This window comes from Lipophrys pholis (genome assembly GCF_963383615.2).
Source record: "Lipophrys pholis genome assembly, chromosome: 17".
NCBI classification, from domain to species: Eukaryota; Metazoa; Chordata; class Actinopteri; order Blenniiformes; family Blenniidae; genus Lipophrys; species Lipophrys pholis.
Window position 1 is genome coordinate 25,475,181 of NC_137643.1, and position 25,265 is coordinate 25,500,445.

The following is a 25,265-nucleotide window of genomic DNA, read 5'->3' on the forward strand; positions in this document are numbered from 1 at the left end:
TTAGTTCCCCCTGTCCGTGATCAAAAAGGTTCCGGCCTCCAGAAGACTTTTATTTTCTCAAAATGGCAAAAAACGGACTCACAACTCAGCTTTGTAACAGAATAATGAGGCGAGATGTCGTTTCTTTGTAACGTGTGACGTGTCAGGATGTCGTGTCTTCTATTTAAATAGAATTAGGCTTTATTTTCAGTTTTCCCCGGTTTGTCTGGAGGTCGATACTGATGGCAGGTGTAAAGGTGTAACACAGTGAGTCACACACACACACACACACACACACACACACACACACACACACACACACACACACACACACACACACACATACACACACACACACACACACACACACACACCTCTGTACCTGGGGGCTTCACTGTCACCAGCTCACACTCACTGTTGTTATATTTAAAATGCCCTTTATGCACGTCTATTAAATCAACACCATTGTCAATGAACTGTTGCTATCAGTGTTGTTATTTCCCAGTTTTATCATTAATATTATGTGAACTGTTGATCTGATGGCTGTAGTTTCTGTCACTTTTGGTTTCAGCTGTGGATGTTTATGTGACTGTTCAGATGCTCACTGTACTTTTTGTTCTACTCGGTATTAAAAATATAGGAGTGATGCTCGAACCATCTTTATCTGTTGCGTGTTGGTTGTGTTTGTTTGCAGTGTTCTTGAGGATGTGGAGGGCAGTTGGAGTCCAGAGTGTGAGGCAGACTAGGAGAACGACAGCAAGACTCTGTTCCAGTGGGCCAGAGAAACCTTCATCCTCCTCCTCCTCCCCCCGGCTCCATGCTGAGAAGCAGAGGCGCAGGCGAGAGCGGGACGAGGCCATCCTGTCCAGTCAACACAGCGTGAGCTATCAGCAGAATGTTAACTTCTGAACCGTTTCATCGAATTCATGTGGCCGACATTGGAAAGGCAGGAATCTCCCCTGGACAGGACGAATATATACAAACAGGAACACTTCAGGCAGTGAAGAGCATCGACACTAATCATCACATCGTCACAAAGTCCTCAGACTGTGAGAACAAACCAATCATGCACAGGATGAACGTACAAAATACAAAACCCCCAGCCTGCAATGGAATGAAGGATGAATGAAGTATCAACAACAACGTGACCATGCAGCTCATAGTCAAACGTCTCACTCAAGTAACCTCTGCAAATTTCACCACCACATATAAACTGACATAATTTTACTAAAATGTGTCCCTCCTTTTCTCACTGTGTCCTGCTGGAACATCACTCAGTCCCCCACGTTACTTCCTGCAGCCTGTAGTGTCCTTACTGAAAGCACTTTGTGTTGTGTTAGTCACGACATGCTCGACACTTCTCTTTAAAAGGCTGTGAGCCACAGAATTTGGACTTTGTATGTTCCTAACCTTATTGGTTCTCTGTTTTTTGTGGATCTTCTTTGTTTCCAGGAGGCTGCAGATAAAGCAGTGAGCTGGAGTGAGAAGGTGAAGATATCTTACACAGCTCACACTCCTCCCGGGACAAAGAAAGGTGACTGAAGTCCTCCTGCTGGGTCTGCGCACGTCTCTGCTGGTTCTCTCACTGCTTCCTTTTGTCTGTTTGTGTGCAGACACCAGCGTGCCGCTCCCTTCAGCTTACAGCTCAGACTTTGTGGAGTCCAGCTGGTACCAGTGGTGGGAGAAAGAAGGATTCTTCAAACCTGAGCAGCATGTGAGCAGCTTCTCTGTGACACATCTGAACGTTTCACACAGGCCATGATTCACTTTACGTCGGCATGCTCCTTCATAAAAAAGGAGTTCCAGTGATTTGAAAACAAATCGCGGAGAAGCAGGGGTGAGAACCAGCACATTCTCAGATGCTGAGAGCAAAGGAGATCAGCATCGGTTGCCATGGAGATGCTGAGATCAAAGGAGATCTCCCTGCGTCTGAATGGCAACAGACGCTGGTCTGCTTGAGTCGCAGTTTTTTAAAATTTATTCAGAAACGGTTGAAGATATGAAAAAGCACACAGCATAGCACTCATTTCATGAGCAAGCTGCATGTTTTGATATTTGAATGGTTCAAATCGGTTAAAGATTGCAAAAGATATAGCACAGCGGCAAAGAAGTCGTAATAATAATAATGATAATAAAAGCCAGAATAACACAGTGTGTGTGTGTGTGTGTGTGTGTGTGTGTGTGTGTGTGTGTGTGTGTGTGTGTGTGTGTGTGTGTGTGTGTGTGTGTGTGTGTGTGTGTGTGTGTGTGTGTGTGTGTGTGTGTGTGTGTGTGTGTGTGTGTGTGTGTGTGTGAGAGAGCAGAAAGCCGCCCCAAGGAGGCGGGGCTTTGTAGCGATCTCACCAATGACTGATCAACACCAGAGTGACATGAAATTAAACCAATCAGATCATTTCATGTCTGAGACTCGGGGCGACTTTAAAGCTCCAGAGCTGCTCAGCGATTGGCTGAATGTCACTTCTGGTTTGTTTTGGTGTTTTTACCAGGGCCAGTTGTTCAAAACTGGGTTTATAACACGGTTAGCCATCCCGTTAGTTATCCCGTTAGTTATCCCGTTAGTTATCCCGTGAGTTAACCTCGCCGTCAAAGTTAACAATGAGGTTAACAACAGTGGTTAGCGTCCCTGACACAGCTCTGCCCAAGGCTCCGCCCACTTTCAAGTCTCCGTGCTTCCGCGTGTTGTCTTAAACATAGTGGTGGAGGCAGCGCAGTGCTTTTATCTGCTCTATTAAACTACCATAAAACATGAGAAACTACGCTGCTACCAGGATGTTAAAGTGGGAGATGAAACCTGAGCTGGGTTATCAGACGAGGCTTCATGTTGCCTCATCTTCTTTTAATTTGACCAGAGAGAACAATCTAGAACGTGGCCTGAGTGGCCAGAGAGAAAATAATAATAACACGTGTGGGAACCAGATAATAAGTCGTTACCTCAAGTTAATACAGCGAGGGAACCAGATCATTTAATCTCTGGATTGATGAAGGGAGAGGTCCTCATGAGGCAGCAGGGGGCGCTCCGCTATGAGACGCTCCACAGAACTTCTTTATAATGAAGCCAGACTTCTGGTTCCTCAGGAACTACTAAACAAACTACAAACTACTGGAAATGAAAGCTTGGAGTTTTTAGAGCTAAAATGAGTCTTTTAATGGCTTCATGTGAAAGAGAACTTTAATCAGAGTGTTTACCTAGGTTGCCATGGAAACGGCTGTAGAGCAGCGTTCTATCATTCTACACCTCCATTCCTCCATGTTGAAGCTTTTGATTCAGAAACGTCCAGAAATAAAGTGAAAGGAGCAGAAAGTCACTATGGAATGTTGGAATGGTGAAAAATAAGACCCAGGATCATTTCTTCCTGCTAAAGAGGAGAGACATGAGAATGAGATCTTCTCTTTCTGGACCAAGGTGAGTTTAACTCGTCTGGACTTCATATGCTTTAGTTAGAAAACACCAAGATCTAATGAGCTCCGTGGAAACGAGGCTCTTAAAGCTCCAGAACAGTAAATATGACGGGATGGAGGCGACGTTGGTGAAAAATATAATACGAGGAAGGAGATAGTAACTTGCTGTGTCCAGTTATTAATTTGAGGTTACTAATTATTATCTCATTTCTACGCGTTATTTATATATTTTTTATAAAGAAATTTCTATGGCCACTCCGGGGTGCCCTAAAGGTGTAGCTCTTCATTAGTCCACGGTCCACCCTATCATGAACACAGCGCTGCCAGTGAACGCCATGGTGAGAGTTAACCACTGTTAAAAAGTTAGTGGAGGTCCGGAGGGGCGTTAACTTTAACGTCAGGATAACACCCGGTTAAAGTTAACTGAGTTTTAAACAACAAGATAACAGTGCTGTTAAAGTTAATGGTCGGTTAAATGTATTTAACGACTGGTTAAACCATAACAAAGTTTTGAACAACCGGGTCCTGTTGTTGAGATGAAGACAAGCGGTGAGTCTCTGGTTATTATTAACTCTGTCACTTCTCTTCTAATTCGCTGTTTGAAAGAAGAAATTTGACAGAAAAGCTGCATGTCAGGTTCAACTTTCTCCATCATAGTTTTGAGATAAATATGGATGAATGGGACCCCAGAACACTTTATTATTACTGCACCTCATATCTAATGTCTTTGTGTCCTGGTCCTCAGGAGCGTCTGTCTCAGGCTGTGGACAGGACTTTCTGTCTCTGCATCCCCCCTCCTAATGTGACGGGTTCGCTTCACCTGGGTCACGCTTTGACGGTGGCGGTGGAGGATGCTCTGGTTCGATGGTAACTGTTGCACGAGTGTCTGTTCTTCATGCTGAGGTGAAGTGTGTGAGTGAGTGTGTCTTCCATGTGTCCCTCAGGAGGAGGATGCAGGGCTACAGAGTCCTGTGGGTGCCTGGATGTGACCATGCCGGCATCGCCACACAGGTAAGGCCACCTCGTCGGCGAGCTCGACCATCTCGTCCAGATGAACTTATCGATCACTGAGACACAAAGGAAACCGAGAAAAGAATCAGCATTACTGATGTCACTTGTTCTCTGCCGTCATTCGTTCTACTCTCAAAATCATGTTTTTCTTTTGTTGTTGTTTCTTTGTTAATTCATGTTCCTGCTTCATGTTCCTGTCTAGATAGAGCTGCTCAGGCTGGTTTAATCTAGGAAATCATGTTCCTGTTTAGATAGAGCTGCTCAGGCTGGTTTAATCTAGGAAATCATGTTCCTGTCTAGATAGAGCTGCTCAGGCTGGTTTAATCTAGGAAATCATGTTCCTGTTTAGATAGAGCTGCTCAGGCTGGTTTAATCTAGAAAATCATGTTACTGTCTAGATAGAGCTGCTCAGGCTGGTTTAATCTAGGAAATCATGTTCCTGTTTAGATAGAGCTGCTCAGGCTGGTTTAATCTAGAAAATCATGTTACTGTCTAGATAGAGCTGCTCAGGCTGGTTAATCTAATAACAGTTGTAAAGTATTTGGATCAGTGTGATAACTGCAAATAATATATGTAGCACGAACAAGGGTATTGTATGTTATCCCCTCCCCCCTCCCCCCTCAGTCTTCTCTCTTCTCTTCTCTCTCTCTTTGAGCGTCCCCCCCCGGTCGTGTACAGCAGCCATGCCAACGTCTAATAAAGCAGCAGCAGGAGGAGACTCCAGGTCTCTTCCTGTTCAAGAACAAAAACTGTTCTGACTCCAGAAGGTTCTAGATCACATCATATTGTTGGCCCAAGCTGCCGAACAGGACAAGGGGGGGAAAAAAAGAATCAGCCTTGACCCTGTAAATAAGATCAAATGTATGATTAATATGATTAAATATTATACCCTGTGTGTGTGTGTGTGTGTGTGTGTGTGTGTGTGTGTGTGTGTGTGTGTGTGTGTGTGTGTGTGTGTGTGTGTGTGTGTGTGTGTGTGTGTGTGTGTGTGTGTGTGTGTGTGTGTGTGTGTGTGTGTGTGTCAGTCTGTGGTGGAGAGGAGGCTGCAGAGGGAGGGCAGGACCAGACAGCAGCTCCACAGGGAGGAGTTCCTGCAGGAGGTGTGGCGATGGAAGGAGGAGTGAGTCTAGATCTACACACACCTCTACATGCCGATACTCTCTCCCTATGGCTCCCTCTCACCCCCCCCCCCCCCCCCCCCGTCTCACAGTAAAGGGGATGAGATCTACCAGCAGCTGAGGACTCTGGGAGCGTCTCTGGACTGGAGCAGGAGTTGTTTCACCATGGATCCTGTGAGTCAGACTTTAACCCTTCGTATTCATAGTTCACCTGACCTACACACACTTGGAGGGGGGCGTTTGAAGTGTAAATCTGTTTCCATCATCAATCTGATTGGCGCTGTATAATCTCAGGACTTCAGCAGAGCGGTGACCGCCGCCTTTGTGCGTCTCTCTGACTCGGGTCTGATTTATCGCGCCGAGGGTTTGGTGAACTGGAGCTGTGCTCTGGAGTCGGCCATCTCCGACATCGAGGTGAGACTGTCCTTCTCTTGTAATGTAAAACTCCTATCAAGTTTAGCAGACTCCCTCTGATGGTTTTATCATCACCATGACATGAGGACCTTTTACATTTACACCTAAACCAAAATACTTTGAGCCGTTTTCATTTTACTCTTGTAAGTCATGAAAAAACAGAATATTACATGAGATCAGATGATTTTCAGCCATAAACATGCCTAAAGGTTCTTTAGTTGGTATGCTGTGAATGTATATGGATGTTCCTCTTCTTTGAATCAGATCCTTCTCAGTTCTTCCTCAGTGGGGGTTCTCTGTGTATTTGCACTAATGAAGTTATTGTGATTCTCCAGGTTGACTCTGTGGAGCTGTCGGGTCCCTCCATGCTCACAGTTCCTGGTTATGAAGAAAAAGTGGAGTTTGGGACCATGACTACGTTTGCGTACCCTGTCGAAGGCCTGGGTCAGTGTGAGGACACGTGAAGCCGCATGGTGTCGGTTCTGTCGTGTTTCAGGAGGTTTTCTGTCTGTTGGTTGTAGAGGCGGAGGTGTCGGAGGTGTCGGTGTCCACCACCCGTCCTGAGACCATGCTGGGAGACGTGGCTGTGGCCATCCACCCTGACGACCCTCGATATCAGGCCAGTATGCAGCGTCTGCCTGGAAACACCAGACAGATACACACTGTCATCTCTGACAACATCCAGGGTCGTCCTGGACAGATTTCTTGTCCGAGACAAAAAAAATCTGTCCCAGTGAGCTGTGTTTGTGGCGTGCTGAAGAAGCTACAATACACACCGTTTTATATTGGTGTTCCTCGGGAAGGATGGGTTTAGTATACACGTTTTCAGGGATAACAGGAGCGGTTTCTGGTTGTGTGACAATAAATGTAAATAACAATAGTAGACAATGAAGAGGCAAAAACTTAAAGTGATTTCTTCAATGTGAATGGGATTTTAAATCCAGCTAAGAGGAGATATTAACAAAAATGAAAAGGGAAAATACACAGATTGTGCTGTTGCAGGAGACACACCTCACCCCACCAGAGCATGAACAACTTAAAAGAATGGGCTTCTCAAAGATATACTATTCATCTTGTAAATCAGGTCGTAGGAGAGGTGGAGCAATTCTGATATCACAACAAATTCAGAGACGACTGATAAAGAAGGGAGATATATACTGTGTAGTACTCTCAGGGAAAATACATGATGTTAATATAACTATTTGTAATGTTTTTACTCCCTCTGGAAGTAATTTAGCTTTTTATGGAAACATATTTGATTTGATGATCGGAGGCACAGGGGTTGTCATATGTGGTGGAGATTGAAATATCCGCCTTAATACACACCTTTTTTCTTTTTTTTTTAATTAAAGAAGACAGACAAATTTGGAAAACAATTTTCTGAATTGAACAAGATCATTTCCAGATTTATTTGGCGGGGCAAAAAACCCAGGGTTAGATTTAGAACATTCCAACTTCCAAAAGAACAGGGGGGAATGGTACTTCCTCATTTTAGAGATTCTTATTCTGCAGCCCAGACTAGACCCCCAGTTAATTTATGCAAAACATCCTTTCAAGCTAGATGGAAAGATATTGAACTCTCTACTCTGCTTGACCCCCCGATACAAGCAGTACTACCTCACAAACATTTGGGAAGATTCATAGAAAAGGTTCAGAACCCATGGATTAAAGTACAGTTAAAAACCTGGAATATGATGAGAGAAGAGTACAAAATAAATAAATGACAGATAATTCAATGGTGTGCCTATGATCCTCAGTTCAGTCCTCACACGATGGATAAGGGTTTTAAATCATGGATTTTAAAAGGAATAACAACATTTTACTCTCACACAGAAAAGGTTAAGGGAAGACTATGACCTTGAAAGAACAGATTTTTATAGATTTCTCCAGACACGTGATCCTTTTGAAAGTAACATCACACAGGAAACGGACCTTACTGACCCAATATTGATCACTGTTACAGACGCTCACCAAAGTAAACCCAGTAAGGGTGTCATCTCTAAAATTTACAAAGGCCTACTGTCTAAAAAGACCTTCTGCACAGGATCTGTTCAGGAGAGGTGGGAGAGGGAGGGTAATCGTTTAATATCTGAAGAGGATTGGCTTGACATTTGCCAATCCCAGTGGAAATGCACCAACTCTCATGTGTGTTATCCGTTTCTTTATTACACCAAACAAAAGGTCAATTTCTCAGTAGGGGAGGCGACGTGCTGGAGACAGTGCGGAAATCTTTTGGGCGTGTCCAGTGATCAAACCCTCCTGGACCGAGCTCCACCAAGTATTAAGAGAGATATCTAACACTAACCTCCCAATGCAGTTTATGACATTATTTTAGGGAAATTTACATTTACAGGTTAGACAAGCTGATGGATATTTATTTCGTATTCTGATAACTGCTGGTAAAAAAGCCATTCCAAGGCATTGGTTGCTTCCTGACTCCCACAACACAGGACTGGATAAACATTGATCTTCTGGAAAGGATTACCTTCTCCCTTCGCCTTCAGATTCATGTATTTACTAAACTTTGGACCAAGTGGGTTCGATATACGAGTTCCCTACAAACGGAAGTACCAACTGAATGATTGTATAATGTTGTTCTTATATTTTATTGCTAGATATTATATGGAGCTTAACAATTAGTCTTGTACCACTTTATCTAAAAAAAAGAATCCTGGATAGACCTTTCTCTTCCGATTTGCGTTTTTGCAACTGACCATCTTTCCCGATATGTTCAAAGTTTATGTTTGAGTTTCTGTATTTTATTTCTTATTTTGTGGATTAGAAAATAAATAAATAAATCAATTGTGAGTGGCAGACGTACATGTATGTAAGAAAGTAGGCATGTCTGAAAGTAAGCATGGTTGTATTATACTCTCACAAAATAAAAAATGTGATATAAAAAGCAGGTTATAGTGTAGCTCCAGTTCACTGAGAGAATCTGAGCAAAAAGGTCCTCTTCATTTAAATAAACCTGAAAATATGCTTACATACTCAGACTATGAAGACCAGAGTCACCTCACAAAATCCTGACAGAATTTCGTCTCAGCTGCACTGAATCAGACAAGACGATGATGAAACAGACGTGAAGCTGTTGATTAGAGGAAAGCAGCCCCTTTGCTGGATGTTGTATTCAGACTGAGTGAGGATCTGAACGAGTGTTTGGTGTGTTGATGTGGCTGCAGGCTCTTCATGGGAAGCATTGCAGACATCCATTCACCAACAGACTGCTGCCAATCATCACAGACCCAGAGGTGGACATGGGGCTGGGAACTGGTGAGACACACACACACACACCCACACACACACCCACACACACACACACACACACACACACACACACACACACACACACACACACACACACACACACACACACACACACACACACACACACACACACACATCACTGCCAGGATCTTCACCTGCATCCTCTTATCAGTCCTGAAACTAGTGTGTGTGTGTGCGTGTGTGTGTGTGTGTGTGTGTGTGTGTGTGTGTGTGTGTGTGTGTGTGTGTCCCCCGTTAGGAGCGATGAAGGTGACTCCGGCTCATGACCACACAGACTTCCAGCTCTCTCAGAGACACTCGCTGCAGCGGCTCACTGTGATTGGAGGAGATGGGAAGATGACACCCTCTTGTGGAGAATGGCTGCAGGTGTGTGTGTGTGTGACCTCAGTAATTATTTTACAAACCACTGATAATAATACATTTTATTTCTAATGCACTTTTCATTAAAAAATGTTAATCACAAATGTCATGTCACAAGGTCAATCCAGAGTCATCTGCTGCCCACCTAAGGCAGGACCCATGAACCGATGGGGCTTGCAGTTCACTTACACGTCTTCATGAGGCCATGGCCAAAAGAAATGCTGTCGAAAGGGAGAGACATTTCAGGTCTACCTGGTCCAAGGGCTCAAATGGAGAAACCCACAGGGCCTCCAGCACCATGGACAGATCCCATGTTGGAGCCATTGGTTGGCTAGGTGGGCGGAGCCTATGGGCACCTTTCAGAAGACACGTAACCCTTTTGTTGCGGCCAACCGAAGCACCATAAATGCCAGCATGAGAGCATGAAATGGCAGCAACATACACCTTTAGTGTGGATGTCCTTGGTTAAGTTGCTTCTGTAGGAACTGCAGCATAGAGGAGACAGAACAGTTTACAATGTCCAAGCCATGACCCCGGAACCAGTGGTCAAACAGTTTTCACCTGTTTGCATACAGCCTCCGTTTAGACAGTGCACGGGCATTAGCGAGTGTGGCCATGATGTGATCGTTCCACGGTAGCCAGAAGTGGGACTCTGCACCCCGATCCCAACTTCTGGCTACAGTGGAACGATCACATCATGGCCGGCATCAGCCTGAAGGTTCTGAAGCAGAGCCTTCATCTGAGTCAGCTCCGTTATGAGGTTGTCCTCCTTGCTCTGCCTCTTTTCCTGACGAGGCTGGGTCTCTGTTGCGGAGCGCTTACGGTCCGCAGGCTGGTCAGGAGGCAGCTGTCCAGACGACATGGTGTCCCAATTAGGAGGTTCCTCAAAATATGCCAGGCAGACAATCTTCACAGACCAAGGCATAATCATGCACCTGGGACAGGCGTTCTCTGAGAGGGCTTCCCGAAGGTGGTCCACACCAAGAGGAGGGGCACTGGGCATGGCCATCCTCCGGCTGGAGTGAGGCCAAAAAATCCCTACAGGCCAGACACTCGAGCGGGGAAGAAAAAGCAGTATGATAGTACTGCGCTACTGAATCAGGTCGAGCTGAGATATCACTAGCGATTTGTGAACCGATCAAAACAAGTAGACCGCTTGTCCGTCAGAACTCTGGTGATCGATGCAGAGGTGGTTTTTAGCAGCACCAGATAGCAATTTTGGTTGCTAACTGTGGCTGCGTGTGTGTGAGCTTATCTTGATCAGATAACACGAGCGCAGGGGAAGCGCAGACTCGGGTTAGTGAAAGAGGGGAGATGAGAGAGAGGGGAGAGAAGAAAACGACAGAGAATTCTGGCGAGGTTTGTTCCACAAGCCGGTTCTCCAGACAGAGATCCCAGTGGGCCTGGAGCTCAGTTGGACCTCTGGTTATGAGGTGGAAAACTCGAGCCTCGGACTTGGGTTGGTGTGCATGAGCGCGCATACACAAACATATGGGCCGCTGTGGCCTTATCAGCGGCACATTGAAACGCATTGCATGTTAGCTTCATGCTAATCTAACAATTTCTGCCCAGACAAAAGCTCTTACTGTCCGGTGGTGCTGTGTTGGACAGCACCATCCGTGGTGCTGTGCTGGACAGCACCGTCCGTGGTGCTGTGCGGTTCTGTGAGGCTGCGGTAACTGGTTGTTACCAGGTCTGAATTCAGCATCCTAAATTCAGAGGCCTGGCTTCAGCTGCAGGAGTGGACAGCGAGGCAGCTGTAAGGGGGAGAGGAGACGCTGTCTCGGGTCTCCAGAATCCCCAAAAAAAGGAAAAAGGAAAAGAGAAGAAGTAGTCCAAACTGTGTCCTGCTCATCCAGCGGGCTGACGTTGGTTAGGTACCTTGGGTCCACTCGGTGCTCTCTTTACCGACCCGAGGCAGCAGAGACTTGTGTCCCTCTCGGTGGTAAGAATGATCATCCAGTGCTTAAAGCACCGCCTCTGGCTTTCTGAAGGTATGAAATTGAGTGAGATCCTTGAATGACTTTGCATATGCTTTGTGATGGTCCGTAAAGGTTCACCTATGTTAAGAGAGACCATATGTTTTGGCGTGCCACTCAAAGACACGGCCAGCAGTCTTGAGTTTTCGCAGCTCGCAGGAGTACCAGGGGGCTGAACGTGAAAAAGACACAGTTGTGGTTTTAAGAGGGGCGTAGAGATGCAGAAGATCACTGAGGGATTTATTGTTGTAGTCCACTGATTCATTAATGGAAGAGAAGCTGGCAGAGGCGAGCTGCAGATGGTTTGATGAAAAGATATCAGGATTTATGTTTTTGACATTGCAAAAATGGATTTGGCATTGAGGCTTGGAGAAGGGCGTGTTAGGTAGTATTAATCCACTTTTGGACTCGCAGCCAGGCGGCTGCCCTCCTCGGCTCTTCCGCCTTCATCTTGTTTGGGGTTAGGTTAGATCCTTTTTCCCTGGTGGGACCGGTGGTCCTGTTTTCGCTTTTTATTTCTCCCTTCAGAATTAGGTTGGGGTTTTCTTTTCTTAGATTGGGTGTTGGTACCAACGTGCAAACTAAAAGAAAATTAAGTAAATAAAAATTTTAAAAATCCTAACCGGTTCCCCGTGTCCTTCATAATATGTTCCTTCCCTCCTCGGGGTGTAACAGGGGGCAAAAATGGTACCTTGAAGGAAATGACTTCCTGGTCTGAGGCCCCGAGGTCGTAGAGTTGAAGGTTTGTTATAGAGGCAAAATCAGAGATAACCAAGGTTGTCAAGTCAATGTTGTGTCCCTTGGTGTGGGGGGGGGGGGGGTGGACCTGCTGATTTAAGCTTAGACAGTTCAGTATCTGCAAAAATTCAGTGGCTGGATGACAGGAGGGGGAGTCAATGTGGATGTTTAGGTCCTTAAGAATAATAGTTTTAGCAGCTCTTCTCATCAGTGTGTCTGCTCTGCATGGATAGGAAAAGCATTTCTCTCTGCAACCTGAGACACAATTAATCTGCCATTGGTATTAAAGTAACTTTGTTTGAAACAATGACAATAACAGATCTCCTCTCAAGTCTTCCTGCTCAAATGAATACAAATATTAATCCATTTCTGTTTCAGGAAAATCCAACTATTTTCAGTGTAATGATGTAAATGTACATAAATCTGTATGTAAATCACAAATAAGTGTGTTTAAGTCAGTAAAGATTAAATACATACATTTTATTCCTTTTGAAAAAATGTGTTTGGATGTCCTGGATAAAGAGGATGTTTGTCCTCTCTTTTAGGGGGTGAAGCGTTTCGCAGCACGGAAGCTGGTGGTGGAAGCTCTGGTTGAGAAGAAACTGTTCAGAGGAAAGAGGAGCCACGCCATGACGTTACCTGTCTGCAGGTTCACACCTCCCTCCTTCCTTCAGTCCAACTGGTTTTAACATCACGGCACCTTAATCCCACCATTTCCTCTTCTACCAGCCACACAACAGCTGAAAACAGCATCCATATTAGTGCCTGTGTGTGTTGATGTGAGCAACATCAAGTTATTTCACCCTCAAATAACTGTTCAATAAATAGTTTTTTTTAATCAGGCCATGCTTTCTGCAGCATGGTAGTGGCAGCATCATGCTGTGGGAATGCTGCACGAGGTTCTGAATAGTCTGCAAAGGGGGAAACAAATGTAGTAAAATATAGACAACATGACTGGGACTGTATAAAACCTCTTAAGGCTAATTCTTTTCGACATGGAGACGATGACGTGCTCACAGATCACAGATGAAACGTCACTCAGTCTAAGCATGCGACTGGACAGAGGACGGAGCTGAAGCCTGATCTCTGCAGTCTGACCCAACGACACACAACATGACTGGATTAATAAAAGCACTGAAATGACAAAGTTCTGGGGCCTCATTTATCATCAGTGGTCGTACACACATCAGTAAGTCACCAGTGTTGATATATTCCACTTGTGCTGAGGTCATTGGCTTCAGAAACATCTCCAATTAACCAAATATTAACCAATATTTTTCCTCACTTTTCATCATCCGCTGTTAATGAACGACACAGTGATTTTCTGCTTTGGGTGGTTTTATTGTTGTGGCTGACAGAGCTCCTGTTCTCTGCCTGTTGCAGCCGCTCTGGAGACATCATTGAACCTCTTCTGAAGAAGCAGTGGTTTGTGCGCTGTAAGGAAATGGCGAAGAAAGCTGTGCAGGCGAGTCCCTGGCGGTTCGATGTTTGGTTTGATGGAGACGTCGTGTTAAAGTCGATCTGTTTTCTCCCGTCAGGCTGTGGACGACGGAGAGCTGGAGATCATTCCTCACTACTACACCAAGACATGGAGGAACTGGCTGTCCAACATCAGGTGTGTGGCCCTGACCTCTGACCTCTGAGCTCAGAGTCAGACAGTGTGAGGAGGAACAATGGCAGTGTGTGTGAGGTGACACACAGTGATGAAGAATGAGCTGTTGTCTTCCTCACAGAGCTCTTCTGTGTGCTTTGCAGTGATTGGTGCATCTCCAGGCAGCTGTGGTGGGGTCATCAGATCCCCGCGTATCGAGTCCATTTCCCTCACGAGTCCTCACACGCAGACGAGGTCAGTCTGTCACACCCAGGACAAATACATTTTCTCATTTTAAGATCAGATTCTTCTCTGATGTTTTCCATCTGGTGAGAATATGATCACTTCTTCATTGTCCCGTCAGCCATCATGTTAACAAACCAACCAGCAGCACTGAAAACAAATTTATTCTGGAGATGAATAAAAAGCATGATTGTTCCTCCTTTAATGGTGAAATGGGTTAGAATAGTGTATTTAAGTTCATTCCTGTGTGCTGCAGGAGCTCTGGGTGTGTGGACACAGCGAGGAGGAGGCCCTCCACAGAGCTGCAGTCAGATACACAGTGAAGCCTGAAGACATCACTTTGACTCGAGGTGAGTCCTCAAACCTCCTGCATGAGCTTATCATCAGGAACAGAAAGAGAAAAGACCAACCGGAGCTCACAGACGTTCCTTAAACATCCATCCATCCTCTATACATCCGGAGAGGTTGAGCAGCCCGTCACTAGAAAGTCAGTCTCACACACTCAGTCACCTGCTCAACCTCACACACACACACACACACACACACAGGTTTATCCACTGTGGGAGGAAACCAGAGAAAACCTGCACAGGGAGAACATTCAAAGGGCACACGAGAGCTCTTTCCCACACACACACACACACACACACACACACACACACACACACACACACACACACACACACACACACACACACACACACACACACACACACACACACACACACACACACACACACACACACACACACACGATTTAGACAAAGGCATCAGTTCAGCCATCAGCACGTCCTGAAGACCTTTGAAGAAAAGTCTATAATCTATTATTCCTGTGTGCAGACACAATTCCTGAGGGATCCAATGAAGAAAATATTTGCAGTTGTAATAACTGACGAGGTCAGAGGTCAGAAGCACCAGGCTGTGGTTCTAGAAGTCAGAGAAGTGACCTGAGGTTGACAGGTTGGCACTCTGGCCCCACACTGCTCCCCAGACCTGCACCACTCACATGTGTAGTCCAGGTTATGAACACGTTCCAGGATTAGAAAGTCGAGTTCCTCTTCACTTCAGTGTGTTCTGGGTTCATACTGATTATAAAAAAAGATTAATTTCATCATCTAAAATACAATTATAAGACGGTAGCAGCAGTGAAAGTCAGATTGTTGTTTGTATATCACGTCTTCAGGATTTAGAAGATGTAATAATTTATTCAGGTCCAGTTGTTACTTTTCCTTCCTGTGTCAGATCCTGATGTTCTGGATACCTGGTTCTCCTCGGGGCTCTTTCCCTTCGCTATGCTCGGCTGGCCTCAGCAGGTAAGACACCTCCTCCTGCTGGTGAACTGCCCCTTGTCACCCTGTCACTTACCCCACCCCCCCACCCCCCACAGACCCCTGACCTTCAGCGCTTCTACCCCAACTCTCTGCTGGAGACCGGCAGCGACCTGATCTTCTTCTGGGTGGCCCGGATGGTGATGCTTGGAACAGAGCTGACTGGACAGCTGCCCTTTAAACAGGTCTGAGCACTGAACACAGCCTGCAGGGAGTCAGAGCCTCAACATGGTGGATCAGCTTTTCCTCTCCCCATCAGGTGCTGTTCCACTCTCTGGTCAGAGACAAATACGGAAGGAAGATGAGTAAATCTCTGGGAAACGTCATTGATCCTTTAGATGTGATTCATGGAGTCTCGCTGGAGGTACACTACACAGACCTGAAGTATCTGTATGATGTATGATTGAGGGTTACAGTGGATCATGTTGTGGTGTTCAGCTTGTGGCTCAGAAAAACAATCCTGAATGAGTCCAAACAACAAACCTCTCAGAAGAACAATAGAGGGTTTCTTCATCTTACTCACACTTGGGTTTGTGAGTGTCACCAGCATGTCGTCTGCATACAGACAGATCTTGTGATCTGTATCTCTAAGTAGAACGCTCGCTGTATGCTTGTCCTCTGTAATTGCCAGAGCCAGAGTGAAAAGTATTGGGCTAAGGGGGCATCCTAGTTGTCCTAGACACCCAGTTAATTGGTCACTGAAACCAAATTGATTAAGTACTGTAAATAGATAGTCCCAGCTTTTTGAATATCTCTATATAGTACTGAGTCAAAGGTTTTTCCAGTATCTAGACTAGTTATTACAGAATTTATCTTATTCTTAATGATATGTCCCGAGATTGCCGCACATCGTCATGCATTTGCTTGTTTTTTTACAAAACCTGTTTGGTTTGTGTCAATCAAGTCTGGCATCATATTTCCAATCTCTGTGCCATCATTGTTGCAAATGATCTGTAATAAGTATTTAACACAGATATTGTGGGTCTTTTACTTTTTGTATAAACTTTCCAGCTTTTTGTTTTTGTATTCTCCATGCAAGTAACAATTTAGATTTGTTAAATTGTTTGCTTAGTTTGGGTCTCTTATCAATCTGATTCTCATAAAAACAAAAGACATGCTGTTGATCGTGGAACAAGACTGGTGCCAGACACACAAAGGAGCTCAAAGAGCCCACTGAACCCTCAAGAGCTCACGTAACCCTTTAAAGGAGCTCAAAGAGCCCACTGAACCCTCAAGAGCTCATGTAACCCTTTAAAGGAGCTCAAAGAGCTCACGTAACCCTCTGACGATGAGCTGAGACATGAAGCCTGTTGGGCTTTTTGACCTTGTTGCTCTTTTCCTCTCATTTGGACTCTACAGTAGAAACAGACCTGAAAGTGAACTGTGAGGCCTCTGAGGCCACGTTTACCCGGGTATTTAAAAAAACACTGATATTTCTGTTTGAGCCTTGCCACCTAAAAGCAGCTACAAGTCTTCACAAACGAGGATTCCTGAAAACTCCGGCCACAGTGCAGATTTGAAAAAAACTCTGTGGGTACGTTCGAATTGTCAGTCCTATCTCCTTATCTATGGACTTTACCTTAACCCCTTGATGACGTCACGGGGTTAAGGAAAGGTGTTAGGAGGCTTCCTAAAGGAGTTAGTGAAAGGTGTTAGGAGGCTTCCTAAAGGAGTTAGTGAAAGGTGTTAGGAGGCTTCCTAAAGGAGTTAGGAAAGGTGTTAGGAGGCTTCATAAAGGACTTAGTAAAGGTGATCACGTTAGTGTGGCAGTCAGACAGCACTTTCACTTCGTAATGTAGTAAAGTCATAATAATGCGACGGCGGCTCAAGTTAGTGACGTCCACCATGGTGGGGAAAGAACTACAAGTTCCTGAAAATGAACTACAAAAAGTTCATCTGGGTTCTAGATGATTTCAAGGTGTTCTAGGCAGATTATTGCTTTGGTAACTTACATGATCTGCTCCTTTTTCAGTCATCCTGAGTTTCCCTGAACGCTCCGATGAGCGGGTTCCTTTAAATGTTGTCGCCACAAGGAATTGTGGGGGAACATGAGCTGGTCTCCTTTGGTAAAGGAACCATCAGTGGTTCCTAAGCTAAAGGAGGTTCTAAAGGAAGCATCAGTGGTTCCTATGCTAAAGGAGGTTCTAAAGGAAGCATCAGTGGTTCCTATGCTAAAGGAGGTTCTAAAGGAAGCATCAGTGGTTCCTAGGCTAAAGGAGGTTCTAAAGGAAGCATCAGTGGTTCCTAGGCTAAAGGAGGTTCTAAAGGAAGCATCAGTGGTTCCTAGGCTAAAGGAGGTTCTAAAGGAAGCATCAGTGGTTCCTAGGCTAAAGGAGGTTCTAATGGAAGCAACGAACCTCCTTTCATTTATTGAGAATTCAGACAGTCCTTATCATGGTCGCCACACAAAACACTTCCGGAGTGAAGCAGAAGTCGATAGATAAGGAGATAGGAGGGACAATTGGGACGTACTCTGGATCTCTGGTTGTATCTAAAGGAGGTAGCTGGAGATTTCCGTCACATTTTGTTACATCATGTTCTTTTTCCAGGATTCTGATTGGCTATCATGGTTTCATGCTTCTTGTTACACTGCCCCCTACAGGTTTGGCTGCTCAAAGTAACTGAACCAGGTGTATATACATGCCTGTGTCAATGGAGATTTATTTTGTAAATGTAGAGGGGGAAATAGTATTTTTTTTGAAAAACCAGGGTACAGTTGTGGTCAAAAGGTGACATACACTTGTAAAGAACATAATGTCATTGTTGTCTTGAGTTTCCAATAATTTCTACAACTCTTATTTTTCAGTGATTGAGTGATTGGACCACATACTTCTTTGTCACAAAAAACATTCATGAAGATTTTATGAATTTATTATGGGTCAACTGAAAATGTGCCCCAATCTGCTGGGTCAAAAATATACAAACAGCAGTGCTAATATTTGGCTACATGTCCCCTGGCCATTTTCACTTCAATTAGGCACTTTTGGTAGCCATCCACAAGCTTCTGGCAAGCTTCTGGTTGAATCTTTGACAATCCCTTTTGACAGAATCGGTGCAGTTCAGCTAAATTTGTTGGCTTTCTGACATGGACTGCATTGTCCATGTCAGGACTTAAGTCAGGACGTTGGGAAGGCCATTCTAAAACCTCAATTCTAGCCTGATTTAGCCATTCCATTACCACTTTTGATGAGTGTTTGGGGTCATTGTCCTGTTGGAACAAGACCCGACCTTTGGTCTGATGAGTTTAGGATATTCTGAAGAATCTGAAGGTAATCCTTTACTCTCTGTTCCAGTTCCATTGGCGGCAAAACAGCCCCAGAGCTTAATACTACCACCACCATGCTTGACGGTAGGCATGGTGTTCTTGGGGTTAAAGGCCTACTTTTCTCCTCCAGACATTGCTGAGCATTGTGGCCAAACAGCTCAATTTCTGTTTCATCTGACCACAGAACTTTCCTCCAAAAGGTCTTATCTTTGTCCATGTGATCAGCAGCAAACTTAAGTCGAGCCTTAAGGTGCCGCTTCTGGAGCAAGGGCTTCCCTCTTGCACGGCAGCCTCTCAGTCCATGGTGATGTAAAACACGCTTGACTGTGGACATTGACACCTGTGTTCCAGCAGCTTCTATTTCTTTGCAGATCTGCTTACTGGTGGTTCTCGGTTGACTCTTGACCCTCCTAATAAATTCATAAAAGAACCAAACTTCATGAATGTGTTTTGTGACAAAGAAGTATGTGGTCCAATCACTCTATCACAGAAAAATAAGAGTTGTAGAAATTATTGGAAACTCATGACATTATGTTCTTTACAAGTGTATGTCAACTTTTGACCACAACTGTACGTGTAAACGTGGCCTGAAAATTCTAAAATCACAATCTGGTGGAATCATTTCATAAGCCCCTCCCAAACAGGTGACAGATCGAGGTTTTCTCAGGTAGATGGTAGTTTTATTTGCACCGTCACGGGGCAGTTGATTGTAGGACAGTCGAAGGAAATCTCAGTCCTTCATCATTGTCTGTTCTCTCAGAGACTTGAGGAGAAGGTGAGAGAGGGGAACGTGGAGCTGAAGGAGCAGCAGGTGGCGCTGCAAGCTCAGGTGAGCCTCCCTCAAACATACCCCCCCACCTCCCCTATCCCCCACTGTGAAGCTGACCTGTCCATCTTCCACAGAGGAAGGACTATCCTCAGGGAATCCCCCAGTGTGGTACCGACGCTCTCAGATTTGCACTTTGCTCTCACAGGATTCAAGGTGAATAACTGTAATCTGTGAGTAACTGTAATCTGTGGGTAACTGTAATCTGATTAACTGTAATCTGTGGGCTGCAGGACAGAAGACTTGTGACCTGAAATAACACAGGTTGATTATCAGCAGCATTAGTGTAGATCATAAAGAGGTTTGTTGTGCTGGGTGCTGATGAACTGTCTTACTGTGTGATTGTGTCTCTGTCTTCTGAGCAGGAGAGGACATCAGTTTGTCCGTCTCTCAGGTGTTGAGCTGCAGACACTTCTGTAATAAGATGTGGCAGACGGTGAGGTTCACTCTGGGAGTGCTGGAGAACAACGCAGCACCAGCAGAAACCCTGGAGGAGGTACAGGCCACAAACTCAGCTGGTCTAGTCTGTCAACCACAGAGCCAAACACATGTTCTTAGTTCAGTGATATGACCCTGGGGTACCTTCTAAAGAGTTCTTAGTTCAGTGATATGACCCTGGGGTACCTTCTAAAGAGTTCTTAGTTCAGTGATATGACCCTGGGATACCCTCTAAAGAGTTCTTAGTTCAGTGATTTGACCCTGGGATACCTTCTAAAGAGTTCTTAGTTCAGTGATTTGACCCTGGGATACCCTCTAAAGAGTTCTTAGTTCAGTGATTTGACCCTGGGATACCTTCTAAAGAGTTCTCAGTACGGTGATATGACCCTGGGGTACCTTCTAAAGAGTTCTCAGTTCGGTGATATGACCCTGGGGTACCTTCTAAAGAGTTCTCAGTACGGTGATATGTTTCTAAAGTCCAGTGATTTGCACTTTTCAGATAGAAATGAAGTCAGATCAGTACTTTTTGACATAGGATAAAAAAGTTTGTGTTGTTGTTGTTGTTGACTTGTCCTCATGTCTCAGGTGGCTCCACAGAGCAGTATGGATCGGTGGATTTGCTCGCGGCTCTACAGCACGGTGCTGCAGTGTGAGGAGGCTCTGGAAGCTTACGAGCTGCACACAGTTACAGCAGCACTGTACTCCTTCTGGGTCCACAGCCTGTGTGACGCCTACATGGTGAACACACACACACACACTCACACACTCACACACAGACACACACACACACACACACACACACACACACACACACACACACACACACACACACACACACACACACACACACACACACACACACACACACACACACACACACACACACACCCCGTCATCACTGCCAGGATCTTCACCTGCATCCTCTTATCAGTCCTGAATCTGGTGTGTGTGTGTGTGTGTGTGTCCCCTGCAGGAGTACATGAAGCCTCTTCTGCACACACACACTGATCCTGGTGTGCGGCAGGCAGCCACTGTGGTGCTGTATCAGTGTGTGTGTGTGTCTCTGGCCCTGCTCTCCCCCTTCATGCCTTTCATCACAGAGGAGCTGTGGCAGCGGCTGCAGCCGCCGCATCCCGGAGCCTCCGTTGGCCCCCTCGGAGCCTCCGCCGCCCCCCCCAGCCTGTGCCTGCAGCCATACCCCCGCTCCACTCAGCTGGTACCGGCACACACTCTCACACCTTCAGCCCAGTGCAGAAACAACCTCAGTGTTCCATGAACCAGATGTTCAAACTGTTAAAAACGGAACGTGAATCTGCTGAAAATGTGATGAAATATCTCCTGTTCTAAGTTGTAATTATGCCATTTAATAAATGCATCATAATACACAGTTTTTATTGTATAAAGGACTTTATTTTTCATTTGAAAGTTTAAACATGTTTTGCGGCTCCAGAGGAGTCGTCTTCAGTGAAAAGTGGTAGAAGGTCATGAGGCTTCAGCCTCTTTCTGCTCTTCTGTCTCTGTACACTGCTGTCTTTGGCTGGATGATCCCTGTTTTCTCTGCTCAGGAGTAATTTTTCCCACTCTGCTTCCTGCCAGGCACACTGGTATTTCCCTGAAGAGGAGAGGGACTTCCTGCTGGTCCAGGAAGTGGTCCGAGTGGCCCGCTCGCTGAGAGCTCAGTGTGGCTTGACCAAAGAACGACCCGCCAGTAAGTGTCCGACACGCCCGCACAGCCGCATGCAGAACAACAGACAGAGCTGAGAAGTGTGTGTGTGTGTGTGTGTGTGTGTGTGTGTGTGTGTGTGTGTGTGTGTGTGTGTGTGTGTGTGTGTGTGTGTGTGTGTGTGTGTGTGTGTGTGTGTGTGTGTGTGTGTGTGTGTGTGTGTGTGTGTGTGTGTGTGTGTGTGTGTGTGTGTGTGTGTGTGTGTGTGTGTGTGTGTGTGTGTGTGTGTGTGTGTGTGTGTGTGTGTGTGTGTGTGTGTGTGTGTGTGTGTGTGTGTGTGTGTGTGTGTGTGTGTGTGTGTGTGTCAGTGTGGGCAGTGTGTTCACCCAGCCAGGCTCAGGTCCTGCTTCACTTCCAGTCCGCCGTGGCCACCCTCAGTCGAATCTCCAGCCTCCACATACACTGTCCTGACGGAGCAGACCTCCACGGCACCACTCCGCCTGCTGGAGGCCTCGTAGGCCTGGTGGACCACACCTGTCAGCTCCACCTTCATATCCAGGTACCTGCAGCTCCGCTCCACCCCCGCTGGTCCCCTCGCAGACAGAACACGCCGTGTTTGAGACAGATGATTTACTGGTACAGATGAGAGGTCGAACTCCCATTGTGCATTTCTGTCCTCATCACAGCAGAGGAAGTGAGAGCAGTAGTTAATAAAGGAGAGGAGGAGGAAGCCCAGCTGGGACTGAGGTGCTGCTACATGAGGAAGAAATGGCTCAGACACAAACTAATACTCTTCAGTCTGTTTTCATTCCTCTTTACTGCAGATTTAGTAAAATACCATCAATACAAAGGATCAAGTCATGGAGCTGCTCACTAGAGTCACACACTGTTCACAGCTTAACGCTCTCTCTCTCTCCCTCTCTCTCTCTCACTCTCACTCTCACTCTCACTCTCACTCTCACTCTCTCTCTCTCTTTCTTTTGGTCTTTCTCTGTCTCTCTCTATCTCTCTTTCTGTCTCCCTCTTTTTGTTTCTCTCTCTGTTTCGGTCTCTCCCTGGCTCTCTCTCTCGCTGTCTCGTTCTGTCTCTCTCTCTGTCTCCATCTGTCTCTTTCTGTCTCTCTGTCTCTATCTCGTTCTGTCTCTCTGTCTCTATCTCGTTCTGTCTCTCTGTCTCTATCTCGTTCTGTCTCTATCTGTCTCTCCCTCTCTGTCTCTCTTTCTCACTCCCAGGGTGTGGTGGATGTGGGCAGACAGATGGTCCAGCTGTCTCAGAAGAGAGACAGACTGGGTCTGAAGCTGAAGGAGCTGCAGCTCAGAGTGAACTGTCCACAGTACAAGCAGAAGGTCCCGGCTCACATCCAGCAGCAGACCGACAGCAAGGCGAGTCCACAGTCCACAGGTGGTCCTGCTCTGATGGGCCAACGTCGTGATGAAACACCCAGAGCAATAGTTTCTTTTTGCTTGTTCCTTAAGTAGGTAGAGCAGTCATCTCTCAATCACAAGGTTGCAGGTTCGATTTCCCATCTCCACATGTCCAAGTGTCGAGCAGTGTTGAGCAAGACTCTGAATCCCAAACCGCTCCCAGTGACTGGATGGAGCGCCTTGCACGGCTGCAGCCTCCATTGGGGTGTGAATGTGTGTGTGAAAGGGTGAATGTGATGAGCCATGTGAAGGACTTTGGGACTGCTCAAGCTGTTGAAAAGTGATAATGTTCTAAGTGTTGCTCTCTGAGCCGTTTGCAACAAAATGTTGTTCATTCAGTGTGTAGATAAATGTGTGTCAAACTCCAGGCCCGCGGGCCAGTTGTGGCCCGCCGCGTTATTTCATGTGGCCCGCGAGGGCTTAAAGGTCTGATTGTCTTAAAATAAATACCGTACTGTTCCTAATAGATGCGCAGTGCATGAGTGCAAGCCCTGGGGTGCGTCTATTAGGAACATGTGAATGCAGCTTCAAACATTCTATAAAATACGGTAATTACATGTGTCTTTGTTGACACAGAAGTAGTTCTGCACTTGTACAGGGAGGCAGTGTGGTCCGTGGTTTCTACAGAATCTCTTGTGTAGTAGTTCAGGACATGTAATACGTGTGTGTGAGGCAGGCTGAGCTAACATTTAACCAAAATGATTATTGGAGCACGTGAAACCGAGACGTTTGATCTTTTTGTAGCTCTGATTGCAGTTAATTATTCACACACAGGTAGACTATATTGAACCTCCAATATCTTAACGTTTGTCTGCTCTACTATGTGTTTTCAGCTGTCGGCTTTGCTGCAGGAGCTGAAGACAATCGAGGATCAGCTGAAAGTGCTGCAAGAGAGCCAAACTATCAAATAACGTCTGTCAAGAGCTGTATGTCATCTGTACAGAGCTGTACTTAACCTTCAATTATACTGACCTGCCACAGTTTGGTGAATGTTGGATCATAGTTTCTGAGTGCTGCAGAAATAAATGGACATTGTAAGAAAGCATACTGTTCCCCTGTGCTATTGCAGTGCTGCTGTGTATCATTACCTCCTGCTACATACTGCAGGTAAGCACACTGGACAGGTGGTCAAGAGCAGTTCAGGAAGCTCAATCACTGCTTTTAAAAAGGTTTTCTTTCCTCAAACCCAGTAAGATGTCCTGTTTTTGCATTGTGGAGGTTTGCTGGGGCTGTCATCAATATGCTTCTTGGAAAAAAAATCCAATTTGGTTGAATTAAAAAACCACAACTTGTTAGAAGTACAGAGAGGGAATGTAGCATCAATCCAGGTACAGGGCAGAGTTCACCTGGAAAGGTGAGGATGGGTACACCTGCTTGTTTTTGCGCTATGGGAGGAAACCCCTCCCACACATGGAGAGCACATGCAAACTCCACACAGAAAGGCCTGGATGGGATTTAAACCCAGACCTGCCTGCTGTGAGGCGAGAGCACTAACCACTGCTCCACTGCACAGCCTGTAAGTGGCATGTCATAGTGAAATATGAACATTGTGACTTTTCTATGACTGGTGAGAAAATAAAGACATCAGGGATGCTAAGTGAAGTTTGCGGCGTCTTTATCTGTGCAGAAAAAGTTGATTCTGACTTCAAACGTATTTGAAATGAAAAAGAGCCCGAGGTTGGCAGAGTCTCACTACACTGTGCAGACGCTTCCATATTTCTATAACTTGTATTTAGCCAACCAATAGCACTTGATTCTGATGTCCTACAGTTACTTAGCTCGACCTTATTTGAGACTAAGACACTCGCTGAAAGATCTGTCTGGAGCGGTCCTCACAGTGGCTCAGGGTCCGAGCCCGAGCAGAGCCGGGCCAGATCCTATTGGAATGCAAGACATTATTGGGGACCGAGCCCAAAGGAGGCAAGGACCCTATTGTACTTGTTGTGTTTCTTTATTGTACTTATGTGTCTTTATACCCAAATTTGACACCCCAAACATGTCCAAAAACTAAAATTGGCACGCTCATCAGAACTGGCAGGAAATTTCAGGGAACGTAAAAATTAACCCCCGGAGTGCCCAAATGTGCTCTGGAGCGCCACCTACAAACACTAAAATGACACCATGGCCCCTGGGAATGTGGAGTATTGGCATCCCAGCAGACCCAGACCATCTTCATTTGTGCCTGAGCATCTCACCGCAGGGGG

The 25,265-nt window shown here is 45.7% G+C and overlaps 1 protein-coding gene across 1 annotated transcript; it reads left to right on the plus strand.

Annotated features, from left to right (window-relative positions):
* The first annotated feature begins 5 nt into the window (after window positions 1-5).
* vars2 (valyl-tRNA synthetase 2, mitochondrial) lies at window positions 6-24,661 on the plus strand. Its single transcript, XM_080485017.1, has 30 exons — window positions 6-246; window positions 674-858; window positions 1,432-1,513; window positions 1,593-1,693; window positions 4,124-4,245; window positions 4,323-4,389; window positions 5,415-5,509; window positions 5,600-5,681; window positions 5,802-5,921; window positions 6,257-6,365; window positions 6,443-6,540; window positions 9,104-9,194; window positions 9,448-9,575; window positions 12,832-12,935; window positions 13,670-13,751; window positions 13,825-13,901; window positions 14,042-14,132; window positions 14,377-14,470; window positions 15,360-15,430; window positions 15,505-15,630; window positions 15,705-15,809; window positions 19,471-19,539; window positions 19,614-19,692; window positions 19,902-20,032; window positions 20,560-20,712; window positions 20,948-21,190; window positions 21,571-21,682; window positions 22,006-22,196; window positions 22,870-23,019; window positions 23,895-24,661. Coding segments are annotated over exons 1-30 (3,237 nt in total). The 5' UTR covers window positions 6-245; the 3' UTR covers window positions 23,973-24,661.
* The last annotated feature ends 604 nt before the right edge of the window (window positions 24,662-25,265 follow it).

Coding starts and splice junctions, on each gene's coding strand:
- vars2 (XM_080485017.1), top strand. Junction 15,631..15,704: donor GACAGCTGCCCTTTAAACAG/GTCTGAGCACTG, acceptor TCTCCCCATCAG/GTGCTGTTCCACTCTCTGGT. Junction 20,033..20,559: donor CAGCAGAAACCCTGGAGGAG/GTACAGGCCACA, acceptor CTCATGTCTCAG/GTGGCTCCACAGAGCAGTAT.